Source organism: Lethenteron reissneri, chromosome 16, assembly GCF_015708825.2.
Source record: "Lethenteron reissneri isolate LAM-NWPU_2019-01 chromosome 16, ASM1570882v1, whole genome shotgun sequence".
Lineage (NCBI taxonomy): Eukaryota > Metazoa > Chordata > Hyperoartia > Petromyzontiformes > Petromyzontidae > Lethenteron > Lethenteron reissneri.
The window spans coordinates 1,053,433-1,067,848 of NC_083794.1; the positions used below are offsets into that span (position 1 = coordinate 1,053,433).

General features: G+C 61.2%; 1 protein-coding gene across 1 annotated transcript in view; it reads right to left on the bottom strand.

Moving 5' to 3' along the window:
* Window positions 1-14,416, bottom strand: part of LOC133342842 (protocadherin Fat 1-like) — a 98,107-nt gene that overhangs the window by 35,331 nt on the left and 48,360 nt on the right. The window contains 9 exon segments of the mRNA XM_061552162.1: window positions 685-3,294; window positions 3,296-4,284; window positions 4,628-4,799; window positions 4,801-4,839; window positions 5,767-6,042; window positions 6,258-6,397; window positions 9,942-10,152; window positions 11,155-11,469; window positions 12,036-12,097. Coding sequence (XP_061408146.1) covers window positions 685-3,294; window positions 3,296-4,284; window positions 4,628-4,799; window positions 4,801-4,839; window positions 5,767-6,042; window positions 6,258-6,397; window positions 9,942-10,152; window positions 11,155-11,469; window positions 12,036-12,097 — 4,814 coding nt within the window.

Consider the following 14,416-nt stretch of genomic DNA (forward strand, 5'->3'; position numbering starts at 1 on the left):
TCTTCCGTTCGCCACCTCACGACGTATAGGGAAGGGGGAGAGAGAGAGAGAGGCTGTGGATTTTGAGCAGTCAACAAGTGGGAAAAATTGTAAAAGCTTTATCTTGTAAATAATAAGACCCAGATGATGTCGCCTGGGCACAACGAGAGCGGAATTCAATTGTCCCGTGCCATGGGTGAGACGAGGAAAGCGCTAAATTAACTGGACAACAGCTAGTGGTCCGGGGCTCTCCGACTCCCGGGAGGGTTTCATGTGGCGTGTGTGTGAATGTGTCACGTGCCCAGTTACTAAGTTGTGAACCGTGCGGGCAGGAACCGGCGCTACGTCCAGCATTATTCTTATTTATTTAACGTTAGCATTACTTTATCAAGTATGTTTTGGCATGTATCCCTACTGTACCTTCAGATGCAATCGCATTAAGACATCTTGTAAATATGAGTTGTGTTGAATTGTATCTTTAAAATATATATTTCCCCATTGCAGCCCGAGTTACAGATTCACCTTTTGACAATTTCAAACAGGGCTCCAATAACTGCTTTTGCAAGCTCGTTTTCGGTGTTCGCGCTGACGTCACAGCTTTCCCATCTCCCATCTGCGCCCACGATGCCGACAGCCACGCCGTGCGAGCGTCGGCATGCCCGCAACCTCGCGCCAGCGCCGGGCGCCCAGCGCCGTCTCGCCCACCTGAACCACGGCGACGGCGTCGTGCTCCCCGTCCGAGCGAGAGGCGGCGACGCTGAACTGCAGCCACCTGGCGGCCTCGTGGTCCAGCTGCCTCTCCAGCTTGAGCCGCCCCGTGGTCGCGTCGACGCCGAACGGGGCGCCGTCTCCGCCGCCGCCGTCGCGGTCGCCGTCGCCCGCGGCCCACACGAGGCTGTAGGTCACGCGCTCGGGACCCACGACCCTGACGGCCTCCAGCTCGGTGCCCGGCGCCGCGTCCTCGGCCACCGCAAAGGAGTAGTAGGACTCGGCGAAGCGGGGGATGGCGACGTCCGGGGGCAGCACTTCCACGTAGACCGGCACGAGCGAGCGGAGCGAGGGCAGCCCGCCGTCCTGCGCCAGCACGAAGAATGAGAGGCGGGTCCCCTCCAGGCCCACCAGGCTGTCGGAAGAGCTGATGGCGCCGCTCTCGGGGTCGATCCGCAGGGCCTCCTCCGCGCCGCCCGAGTCCTCGCCGTAGATGGAGTACGCCACGTCGGCGTTGCTCCCCTCGTCGGCGTCCGACGCCGTGACCTGCGCGACGAAGGCGCCCTCCCTCGCGTCGGCCGGGACGGCGGCCTTGTACTCGGCGGCGTGGAAGCGCGGAGCGTTGTCGTTGACGTCGGTGAGGATCACCTTGACGACGCAGAAGGCGACCCGCCCGCCGCCGTCCACGGCCATCACGTTGATCTCGATGACCCTCTCCAGAAGGTTCTCGCGGTCGAGGCTCTCCGTCGTCACGACGAGGCCGTCCGCCCCCACGCCGAACCTGCTCCCCGCGAAGTCGTTGACAATGGAGTAGCTCACCTTGCCGTAGTCGCCGGCGTCCCGGTCGGTGGCCGACGCCACGGCGACCGCGGTGCCGACCGGCGAGTTTTCCGCCAGCTCCACCTCGTACGCGTGCCGCTCGAAGACGGGCCCGTGCAGGTTCTCGCCCGTGACGGCGACGCGCACGCGGACCGCGGCGGCGTGGACTCCGTCCGACACGGTCACGTTCAGGACGTGGACGGCGTCCGCCCGCAGCTTGCCGGGCGCCGACACGGAGATCACGCCGGAGCGGGCGTCGACGGCGAAGCAGCCGAGCTCGTTCCCCGAGAGGATTCCGTAGGCGAGGCGCTCCCCGTCGGAGGCGTCGGCGTCCAGGGCGAGCACGCGCGTGACCGGGTGGCCGCGCGGCACCAGCTCGCCGACCGTCGCCTCGTACAGGCCCTGCGTGAACGCCGGGGCGTTGTCGTTGAAGTCGGCGACGGCGACCGTGACGGGGACGTCGCTGGTGAGCGCGGGGACGCCGCCGTCCACGGCGCGCACCGCGAAGCGCAGCTCCGCCACGAGCTCGCGGTCCAGTCGGCGCGACGTGAGCACCATGCCGCTGCTCGGGTCCACGTGGAAGTATTCCGTGGCGCGGTCGGGGTCGTCCACGATCTGGTAGGAGACGGCCCGGTTGGTGCCCGAGTCGGCGTCGGCCGCGGAGACGGTGAGCGCCAGCGTGCCGACGGGAGCCGCCTCGGACAGGACGACCTCGTACGAGTCGAGCGCGAAGGCGGGCGCGTTGTCGTTCACGTCCTCCACCAGCACGTCCACCGTGGCGTCGGCGTGGGCGCCTGTCAGCGAGTCGGTGGCACGCACCGCCAGCCGGTAGGCGGCCCGCGTCTCGTAGTCCAGCGGCTCCGCCGTGCTCAGGACGCCGGTGCCGAGGTCCACGGAGAACTGGCCGAGGCGGTCGCCGTCGGTTATGCAGTAGACGAGGCGGAAGCCGTCGGGGCTGCCGGCCTGCACGCTGAGCAGCGGCGTGCGGGGCGGGACGCTCTCCGGCACGCTCACGCGGTAGAACGGCTTCTCGAACACCGGCATCGCCTCGTTCACGACGCGCACGGCCACCTCGACGTCCGTCCACAGGGGAGGGACGCCGCCGTCTTCCGCGCGCACGACGAGGGCGAACTCCTCCTCGTAGGACCCGTCGGGCGAGAACGCCTCCCTCAGCCGGACGTCCCCGGTCACCTCGTCGACGTCGAAGCGCCCGAAGTCGTCGCGCAGGGCGTAGCGCACCTCGCCGTTGGGGCCCGCGTCCCTGTCGACGGCGGTCACCCGCCGCACCGTCTCCCCCCGCTCGGCGTCCGCCCGCACCGCCGCGTAGTACGGCAGCCCCACGAACGCGGGGGCGTTGTCGTTGACGTCGAGGACGCGGACGCGCACGACGGCGCGGGCGACGCGCGGCGGCGAGCGCTCGTCGCGCGCCTCCACCACCAGCTCGTGCCGCTCGCGCTCCTCGCGGTCGAGGGGCGCGGCGGCGAGGCTGCGCAGGGCGCCCGATGTGCGGCCCACTTCGAACAGGCCCCGCGGGTTGAGCAGGCGGTAGAACACCGGCTCGTTCAGACGGTTGCCCGTGACCGTCACCAGGGCCACCAGCTGCGCCTCCGTCGTGTTCTCCGTCACCAGGCCGTTGTAGACTTCGCGCGTGAAGGCCAGGCCGCTCGGCTTGCTCTCGGCCGTGGATATCTTCACCGTGGCGGAGGACGAGAACTTCCCGTCCGTCACGCGCACGGTCAGATCGTAGAACCTCTCGAGCGCCGTGACGTTTTGCACCGTGACGACGCCCGCTGCTCGGGCCCACCGCGAACTTCTGCGCCGCGTTTCCGTCGGCGATGAAGTAAGTGAGGTTGGTGTTGGACGAGGCGTCGGCGTCCACGGCGGACACGGTCAGCACCTCGACGCCGCGGTACGCGGGCAGCAGCAGCGTGGCGTCGTACACGGGGCTCGTGAACTCGGGCGGGGAGTCGTTGACGTCCACCACCAGCACCGTGACGAGGGCGGGCGTCTCGGCGTGCAGCGGGGGGCTCCCGCCGTCGCGCACCTGCACCGAGAAGGCGAAGGCGTGCCTCTCCTCGCGGTCGAGGCCGCGGGCCGTGCGCACCGCCCCCGTGCTGGCGTCCACGGCGAAGTAGCGTCGCGCCGCGGGCTCCACGATGCGGAACGCGAGCAGCGCGTTGCGCCCGGCGTCGCCGTCGGCGGCACGCACCACGAGCGGCGCTCCCGTCTCGTCGAGCACCGCGCTGCCGGGCGGCGCGTCCTCCGCCACCAGGCCGCCGTAGCTCGGGCGGGCGAACGCCGGCCGCCGGTCGTTCTCGTCCCTCACGTGCACCGACACCGAGGCGTTGGCCGCCGCGCCCGCCATGTCGGCGGCCCGCACGACGAGGAGGTAGGAGGGCCGCACGGCGTGGCTCAGGGCGCGGCGCGTGAACACGGCGCCCGAGTTGGGGTTCACCTCGAACGCGTCCCCGAAATTGCCGTCCCGAATCTCGTAGACGACCGACGAGTGGCCCGAGGCCGACACCACGGCGACGAGCGTGCCGGGCGGGGCCGCCTCGCCCACCTCGCCGGCGTAGACGGGCCGCGTGAAGCGCGGCGGCGCGTTGCTCGCCACCGTCACCTCGATCTCCACGTCGGCCGTGGAGCCGAGCGGCCTCTCGCCGTTGTCCGTGGCGCGCACGACCAGGCGGTAGCGGGCGAGGCGCGCGCGGTCCAGCTCCCGCGCCACCGACACGATGCCCAGTGCGGGGTCCACGCTGAAGGCGCCGCCCGTGTTCCCTGCGGCCAGGAAGACAAAAGCCGTCGCTGCTTGCCGCCTGTCGAGCGACCGGGCACAGGTGCCTCTGCTGAGGAGTCGATGACGGTGTAGAGGTGGCAGTGGTGGTGGTGGTGAGGAAGCGGTGGCCATACGGAGGCGGTGATGTGGTTGTGGTGAGGCGTGGCAGTGACGAGGTGGCGAGTTGGTGGTCGCGGTGAGATGGTGGTGGCGGTGAGTTGGTGGCGGTGAGTTGGTGGTGGCGGTGAGTTGGTGGTGGCGGTGAGTTGGTGATGGCGGTGAGTTGGTGATGGCGGTGAGTTGGTGGTGGCGGTGAGGAGGACGGCGAGTCCTCGCTGCGCTCACCGGATTCGATGGCGTACGAGAGGCGAGCGTTGTCGCCCGTGTCGCGGTCGCGCGCCGTGACCTGCAGCACGGCGGAGCCGGGCAGCGCCGACTCGAACACGCGGCCCTGGTAGGTGCGCAGCGTGAACTCGGGTGTGTGGTCGTTGGCGTCCAGCACGGTGATGAGCACGCGCTGCCAGGCTGCGCTTCGTCTGCACGTCCTGGTCACGCACCTGCACAGCCGGAGTCACGGTCAGTGCTCGTTTGATGGTTAAAAACCTGAACATATGAACGCATTGGGGGTATAACCGGCGGTGCGTGGGAGTATAGAAAAAAAAACCCCACAAATTTTCCGCGTTAACTTTTGTTATTTTCCTCCACGATTTGCGACCCCCGGTCGGAAAATCTTGCGGGGTACGCATCACAATCAGTGATGTTGCTTGCAGTCGGAAGAAGAATGTCAGTTAAAAAAAAAATTTCAACCGTTTTACAAGGACCGGTGTCTTATGCTGCACCGGTGTACCGCTAATACGTCCATACAGAGAATCGCAGACCTTGGCCAATTGCTGGCACTAGTTCACCGCCTGCCTGCCTGCCTTCTCGCTCGTCTGCGGTTTCCCTCTTTGCCGTGCGACGCGTAACGACTCTAAATTATTATTCACTATTATCCACGCGTACACACAGGGCACACCACATCTGTCTCCCACCGCCCGTTCGGTGCGCAGGGCCATGAGGAAGCGGCCAAGTCCTGTTCACAGGTCACAGGAGGTCACGGGGCACGTGGTGGTAAGGTGCATCACGCTCACGGGACACGTGCAAGTGGTTTGGGTAGACACGCTGGAAATGTGTGTCCGTGACTAGACACTCCACAGTTCATCGCACTTCACCACAACGCAGGTGCGTGTATACGTAGATTCCCTGCGCATCACGTTGCCAAGACTGCCAAAGTTTGTACCGCCGGAGAATGCCACTAATTGAGGATGATGCGTTCCGTTTGTCAACATTGACTCGAGTCGTCTCGAGTCAATTTCAAGTCCTGGCGTCTGTCACACTGAACCGGGTTCTGTACGCATGTCAGTACAGACACGCGCCTTGTCCTCCACCATTGTAAACCTGATCACCCCTTGGGGTAGCGCGGACGCAGCGGGCGCCGCCCTCACCATGACGGTGAGCGTGTGCCGGAGCTGGCTCTCGTGGTCGAGCGGCTCGGCCGTGTACAGCACGCCCGTGGCCGGGTCGAGGCGGAAGAGGCGGGCGCTGGCGGGCTCCGCGCTGCCGTAGAGCGTGTAGATGAGGCGGTCCTTCTCGTCGCCGTCCGACGCCGACACGCGCGCCACCTCCGTGTTGGGCGGCACGTCCTCCCGCACGCTCGCCTCGTACAGCGGCCTGGAGAACTCGGGCCGGTGGTCGTTGACGTCGATCACTTTGATGTAGATCTGAGGGCGAGGGCGGCGCGAGCCGGTGAGCCGTTGCCGTGCGCACGGGACTCCGTGCAGCGTGGCGACATCGCCCCCTGCCGCGAAGAAACCTGGACCCTCCTGACCAAGAGTCTCAAGGGACCCGGCGAGCGCGATGACAACGATAACATTTATTTCCCTAAAAACCCGCACCCCCGTGCCCGCCGCGACGGGCCCTGTGCAGTGCGGCCCACCTGCGTGACGAGGGTGCGCGTCCCATCCGTCACTTCCACCGTCAAGTTGTAGTGCGACTTCTGCTCGGCGTCCAGCGGCTTCGCCACCACCAGGGTCCCCGTGCCGCGTTCCACGTCAAAGCGGCTGTCCACGTTCCCGCCTGGGCACAACGCGGCACGGCGCACGCCTCCTCTTACCGCGGGCACTGGATCGCGGCAGCAGCAGCAGCAGCAGCAGCGGCGGCAGCGGCATCGCGCTTCGCACCCATGACGGAACCGAGCCGGCCGCGTGCGCGTAACCCAGCATCGCACTTGCTCCTTGCGCACAAAGCTACACACAGCTTGTATATTGGTCTCCAATGGCTACCAGCCAAGGCCGACGGAGCTATATAGCGCTTTTTTTCAGAAGCGACCTGACCACTAATGATAGCTCGACAAAGTGGCTCATCGTGTGTAAATGTATAGCAGGCAAATACTTTAAACGCGTGATGTTGATTCTTAATGTGGAGGGAAAAACCGGAGAAAAATCCACGCAACCACGGGGAGAACATGCAAACTCCAAATATACAGGCTTCAGGGTCGGGATCGAATCCACAACCTCCTGTATGCCAGACGAAGTAATTAGCATCTCGCCACACAGAGCGCACTACCAACAAACACACAACATGCGCTAACGGTCAGGGATGGAACTACGATGTCGTTCCATGGCATCGTTGATGAAAACAAAAAATATTACCGATAACCAACGTCAACTCACTCTTGGAGACGTGGCACACTTGATAAAAAAAAACTTTAATCCGTAACAAATCAAATGTAAAAGTAGAACAACATCAGCTCCCAGCCCGGCCACAGCCGTTTTCTCACAAGGGACCCTCGGCGCCAGCGATGGAGCGTAGAGTTCCCCCACACTCTACGGTAAACGCGGGCAGAGCCGCACCGCCACGCGCACGGGCAGCTTGCGCCACGCACGAGTGGGACCAGGACAACTGGACAATATGGAAGAGCTCTCTGGCCCGGTGGCCCCATGTGGCGGTTCGTGTCGTTCAGCGAGAGGGCGGGAGGGGGCAGCAGAGAGCCAGCGGAGGGAGGAGCGTGGAACGCGGTAAGTGACCGGGTGAGATGCTTAGACACACACACACACGCTCGTGGGGTTATTTGACCATACTTCACCGTGCTGGTGAGAGCCAGTTGACGATGGCGATGGGCGTAAACGTGCGAGGGGTGTAACGGTGGATTTTGCTGCACTGTGTCCTGCTACAACATCACGTGTGTGCCTGGTGGTGGTCACCCATTCAAGCGTTGGGCATGCTCAACCGTGCCTCGCTTCCCAGATCTGATGCGATCAGGCAGCTCCTTGTTGATTTGTCGTAGGCCAGACACACGAGCACTCGGAGAAATTCAGCCTTGCACTAACCCCAGCCTGCCGCTGTTGACTCTTCTCTTAATGATAAACAAATACGCAGACTCATTCTGCATTCCGTACCAAGGCGTTTCGTCGCACATTCCCCATGACCAATTGCATTGGGCTGGGCTACAGCTGGGCTGGGCTACAGCTGGGCCAGATTCCCACCTCTCCCCTTGTTTAGTTCACACCGTGGACCGCGTGGCCTTTGCAGGGCTCTCAATTCTCGCACATCTCGGGTATTTACGATGCAATCCCCCAGATTGAGAAGGCGCTCGTAAATACGCTCACAATGGTGCCATCTCCCACACCCACGCGCATGTGAAACGCCAGTTGACAACAGCCGCACCCCGGCCGCTGGCAGCCGACCAATCGGGTCCATGAGACAGAGACCCCCCCCACCCCTCCTGGAGTCTGCTGAACAAACTCACGCCCAGACAAACGCCCAGCACTGCTTGCCGAGCTCCACATTCCTACTCCACTCCCCTACCCCCCAAGTCCCCTACCCCCCAAGTCCCCTACCCCCCAAGTCCCCTACCCCCCAAGTCCCCTACCCCAGCTCCCCTACCTTCCCATCTCGCCTACCCCCCAAGTCCCCTACCCCAGCTCCCCTACCTTCCCATCTCGCCTACCCCCCAAGACCCCTACCCCCCAAGTCCCCTACCCCCCAGCTCCCCTACCCCCCAGCCTTCCCATCTCCTCTACCCCCCAAGTCCCCTACCCCCCAGCTCCCCTACCCCCCAGATCCCCTATCTTCCCATCTCACCGACCCCAGCTCCCCTACCCCTGCTACCCCCCTACTCTTCCAACCCCCCCCCCCCCCATCTACCCCACCACTTTCCTCCCTGCCCCCCACCAGCCATGGCACGTCCTGCCCATGCCCTCTGAATGATGTCATTTACAATAAAAACATAATTATAGATTTTAATAACTAGCTTTTTCTATTGTTTTAACGCATCTGAGAAAAATATATATAGATCTGTCAATTGTAACCAATTAAATGAATTTAGTTTGTATCCCCAAAGTCTCCATTGCTAAGGGGGGGACATTGTGTCTCAATCACTGGGTCATCACAAAGGGCTCCGATCACGAGAAGCACCGTCGCCCCGGCAGGCCGGAGACAAAGCGTCTTCTACGACCCCGACGACACTTCTCGGAATCTCCGCTGTGCACAGGTGGTGGCTCGTGCCCCAGTCGGCTGCCGCGAGACTCACGGCGAGCGAGCTGCAACTTGAAGAGAGGCACGGTTGAACTAAACATCTTGGCAAAGGTGACAAACGCAGCTGCCTGGTGGCGTCGACGGAGCGGGCTGTCCCCCTCCTCGCCCCAGCTCACCGCTCCTCCTCCTTTCTCTCACTGCCCGCCCACCACCCACTCAACGGTGTCAGGATGTATGTGCACCGCATGTCGTTTAAACTTTTTTTCGCACCGTACGTATCCAACCGTGCTAATCGGAGGTGCGGGGGAAGGACAACAAACTAAACAGAAAAAGAGGTTTGAAAGAAATTAGTTTTCAATCTAGAACTACGTTTTCAATCGCCTTGCCACATTCAGTCTGATTAGGATCGCTCAGTGATCCTTTTAGTTTTTCTTACCAAAGAGCACGATTTAAGTTAAAGTTCGGCAGTACAATGTTTGAGCTATTCATACTTTTTCGAAGCAAATTACAAGTGCTGTTAATTGCGCTGCTAATTCAGTGAGTCGTCCAGACAATGCACACGAGTATCTCGATTTGAGGTTTTCGTGACTGCAGGGATCCATACTCCACCAGGTACTACGACACCACGCAGAACCTCCCCCCACCCCTCCCTCTCCCCCCCCTTGCTCCTCCCCCTCCATTGCCTGTATAACCTCTTACCACGCCAACTCTCTCTCCCACTTCAGCAAAAAATTATTCTTGCTGTGGTTTTCCCAACTGATGATGATTGCTTGTGTTGCGATCGAAACGTCGTGATTACATTTATTTTATTTTATACCTATGTGACTTTACCGAAAAAACCACAGAGTATGGATGGGTTATTTTCTTGTGGGCAAGACCCACAGAAGCATGGTACGGCCGGCTCTACCACCCCCACAGGGGCACTCAGCACGTTGGTGTCACGCACAGCAGCCCGCGTCCCCAGGTGACCCACCAACCCCACAAAAACATCGCCACACCGAGGTGCGCAACAGCAGTAACGGACTGCTGTCGGCGAGCATACGTATGCACGTTGAACTTCTTTCGTAGCGTGCGTAGCCAACCGTGCTCATCGGAGGCGAGGGCAACGGATCTTCCGGTCTCGCCGCCGTGCGGAGGAGCTCACCGAGGATGGCGAACCAGAGCGGCACGTCCTGGGGATGCGCGGACACGATGCCGACCATGTGGTTCACCCCGTCACTCTCCAGCACCGTGAAGCTGAAGACGGGCTCGTCGAATCTCAGCGGCTCGCTGGACGCCCGCGGCACCATCACCCACTCCATGTGGACGCGCGCACGCGCCACCTGCTGGGGCCGCCCGTTGTCCACCGCCTTCACCTGCGGGGGCACCGAGGGTACGGCACGAGCGGCACGGTCACGAGCGGCGGAGGGGAATCCGCCTCCGGCAGCGGCAGCAGCAGCGGCAGCAGCAGGACCGCAGCAAGCGATGGCTTCTCAACCTCCCATCAGACTCATGCCCCCACTCCGAGCTGAACGAAGCGGCGCAATATCCGGCAGCGTGCGTCTTACTTGGCCGTGGCCTCGGCTCACCGCCTCGACGCGGAGACCAGTCACTGGTTTGCATGAGCAGTGATCGCGCTGAGAAAACATGGCTGAATTATTGGTGGATGCAATGGGGAGTGGCCGTGTAGCGGTTAGCGCGCTGCTCTACGAACCTGGCGACCCGATTCCAGCTCACGGCCAACACATTATCTGAACTGGTCCTTGGCCTCTCCTAGGTCGACTCAGCCTCAAATGAGTAACTGGTTTGGTGTGTAAATATCGTCACTGGAGAGACAAAGGCAGCTGGGCGTGGTGCTGGCCACCCACCCCCTCGTGTACCGTGCCGGCCTTCATAGGTGCCCGCTAAAGCGCTTTCACCAAAAGTCCCTTGAGGCTACACAGGGGATCATTGTGCGCGCTTGTGCGTGTGTCCGACCGGGGCCCGCCCCCCCTCGCTCGTTGTCATCTTTGGTCTTTGTGCGGGAATAGCGGTGCAGTGGTTAGCAACACTGCATTATAATCTGAGTGACCTGGGTTTCAACTCCTGAAACAATACAGTGCGAGCGGCAAATAGAATCAAGAGCCTGGCCTTGGCCTCCCCCGTGGGCAACTCAGCCTCAAGTCGACGTCCAACCTGAACATTCGCACTGGGCAGACAAAGGTGCCCCCCCCACCCCCACCCCCAGCCCCACCCCCTGCCCCACCCCCACCCCCAACCCCCAGCCCCACCCCCTGCCCCACCCCCAGCCCCTGCAGGACGTCAACGTCGCCCCCCCCCCCGCCAGCAGCGCTCCGGACGGCGGCCGAGTCTCCCGCTCATTCCCGGCTTCTTCTCACCGTGAGAATCTCGTGGCTGCCGGCCTGGAAGGGGTGCGCCGTGGAGATGACCCCGGTGGTGGGGTCGATGAAGAAGCGGCCGCCCTCGTTGCCGCCCTCGATGTAGTACGAGAGGTCGGCGTTGGGGCCCTCGTCGGCGTCCGAGGCGAACACGCGGTACACGGGCTCGCGGCGCCGGCTGCGCTCGCGCTCGGGGAGGCGCGTGCGGTACACGCGCTGCGAGAACGCCGGGCGGTTGTCGTTCTCGTCGAGGACGCGTACCGCCACGCGCGCCGACGACGAGCGGGGGGACGGGCCCTGGTCCGACACCGTCACCTGCCGACACGAGCACACAAAGACAAAGACCCCCGTGCAGCCTTAACAGAATGTTGGGGCAAGCGCAGTTAAGCAAGCACCTATGAAGGCCGGCACGGCACATGAGGGGGTGGGTGGCCACACACCGCGTCAGGTACTTATTTGAGGCCGAGTCGACCTAGGGGAGGCCCAGGACCGGTTAAAATAATCGTCACTGGTGTTGGCCGTGAGCGGGAATTGAACTCGGATTGCCGGGTTCGTTACGCAGCGCGCCAACTGCTGCACTATCGCACACAACAACCGCCATTCGCCACTAAGTGGTGGTGACATCACCACGGTGCTTGTGCCAGGCTAGGCACACATACACGTTCACGCACACACACACACGTTTGGCCACAAAAGTGCACGCAGAAACAGGTAGGAGACCGGTTGGATTCGTAAAGCGTGTCAATGCAATCGCATCACAAGGCCCCGTGCAAATAGGAGGGGGGGCGTTTTAATTCGCAGCTGTTATTATTCCGGTGCGGTAAGAAGCAGGGAGTGGCGCCATGTGACTGGGCGGCAGGCAGAGTGTGGGGCGATCGAACCTCCATGACGTGCTCGGCCTGCTGCTCCCGGTCCAATTTGCGTGCGGTGGTGGAGATGAGACCTGGGAGGCGACACAGAGCGGCAGCGCACGCGGCTTACACGTTGCTCACCTCGACGCAGACACGGCGACTCCCAGCTAGTCTACTTGGGGGCACTGTTGCCAGCATGCGCCTTGGAGGTGTGGTACACAAGCGACAGGTGGAGCTGCTTTACGACATTGTCGGCGTCGCAGTCGTCGTCGTTACCATCCTTTATTTAACCAGGAGACAAAATCAACCCATCGAGACGCGACAAACAGCACCGCTTATTTTGCAAAGGCGGCGCCACCTGGGAATACGCGAGAGCGAGCAGGCTACAGAGCAGAGGCAGCACAGCCAACGTTCCCAGTGCGAACGTGGGCAGCCATCACGATTCGACTTTGGCTCCCCATTGCAACAAGCGCAGTTTTTAGCTCGGCCACTCATTACGACACTAAATAAATACAAATTACCGCTGCAATAAATAGGTGCACCGGATCACGACCGAAGAGTGGGGACCTCTTGACGGAGCGCGAGCGTGGGCCATCTGGTATCGGTAAGGGGAAGCAACGGGCCGCCGTGCGTGCCGGCGTCTCCCCGGGGCCGGTGGCCACACGACGCCCCGGCCGACTCGCACTCACGCGGCCCAGCACGGCTCTTCGCCAAAACGTCGAAATTGGGATGACGCCGTTTGTAAAATAAAACTGCCGGACAAACACAGGTGCAACACTACAACGTACGTGTATAATCTGTTGCACTTATGTGCGGAGATTAACTAACAATGAGGTGTGCGCTGCATATACAAAATCTGTTAAATATATTTGTTTACAAGCCTGAATTAAAGTTCGCTGCTGATATTGGTATTCTCGTCATTTAGAGATTTGAGCGAGCACGTTGCTCGGACCGCAGTGAAGTAATGACTGTGTTAATCGCTACACCACTGTCCGTACAACTCCAAGGTAAGCGTGCAAACACACGCACTCCTCCATGTGCCTTGACACATCAAAGCCCTTTGACACAACAGGCTTGCACATAAATCAAAACGGGTGCGGCATGACAGTCTCCTGTTGAATCAAGCCGACCGGGCATGTACCAATACTCAACGATGACAAAGGCCGCTGCAATGAAATGCACATCCCATGAGGAGCCGTGTGCATTTCTATCCTTGAATTTCAACATTCACGCATCCAGGGGTCACATCTCAGGATGCGGCGCCTCTCTGCCCGGCTCTTGAGCTCTCGTATTTCCCGGCCGTGGCTCCCTTCTTGGGGCCACAGGTGGCATCTCTGCTGTCTGCCGGACGTGGAGACACGCGGCTGCAATCAAGCGCTCTCGGAGGGGAAGGGTCAGCGCATCTTGCAGATTCCATCGCGCAAGAGACGCCCTGAACACGTTGGCGCTTGTAGCCGTTCCCTCTGGGCATTCCGGCCTCCTGCCACCCACCAAAGCAGCCATTCGGGAATTATCCAAATCTCCCAATGCAAGGCTCATTCAAAATAAACCAGGGTCAGAGGCAGAAAGAAAATTAATTGCAGGTGAAAGCGGAACTTATTTCACGTGGAACTGAATTTTTTTAAAGGGCCCCCCCGCCACCCACGATTCGAGTTGTGCGATAATTTAGTGCGATCGCGTTTCAGAGGCTGGAACACGTCCACGAGCACGCCACTGCCGTCAGCCCCCATCGCGTTTCGGGCGCAGGCATGCGGCAACGAGGCCGTGCCGGCTCCTCCTGGGGCCCGGCGCCAAGGGTGGCGTCCGCAGGGGGCGCCGCGGCGCGTCTCAGCCCTGCCGCCTCTAAACAGGAAACATCGGAAGTTGTTGAATTCCGTTGCGAGCTTGCGCGAGGAGCCCCGCAGCGCGACCTCAAACCCTCGACTCTCGCAGCCAGAACGGGCAACACCGCCGGCCTTGATCCTGCTCGACAACTCGCGTTTGTAGCATTCGAGTGTCAGAAGTAGAGCTTTGTGATTATTAATTAAACGCTTAAGCACTTCGTTGTTTGCCACCTCCGACGTGTTGAAAGAATGAAAAAAAAAATGCGTTAAGATGGCATGAGGGGAATTGTCCTTGTTCAGATCGACAGGCGTAGAGAAGGAAGGCAGCCTAAATAATGCACGCCGAGCCAACAAGAACACTTCACAATGCGGTGCCTTGAAAAGATTCCTATTAATATCTCGAGATGGTTGCTGGTATATGAACCGGGCATCGATAATAACTCTCGATATTGAACCCCACGCGTTACTCTCGGAGCTGTGCTTTTGCCCGGATGCAGGCATCAGGCTCATTGGCAGTGTGGTGGTAAGAAGCCTCGGTATTTCAAGTGCCTTGGGTGAGTGGTGCAAATTCCACATTCCTTTGGCAGG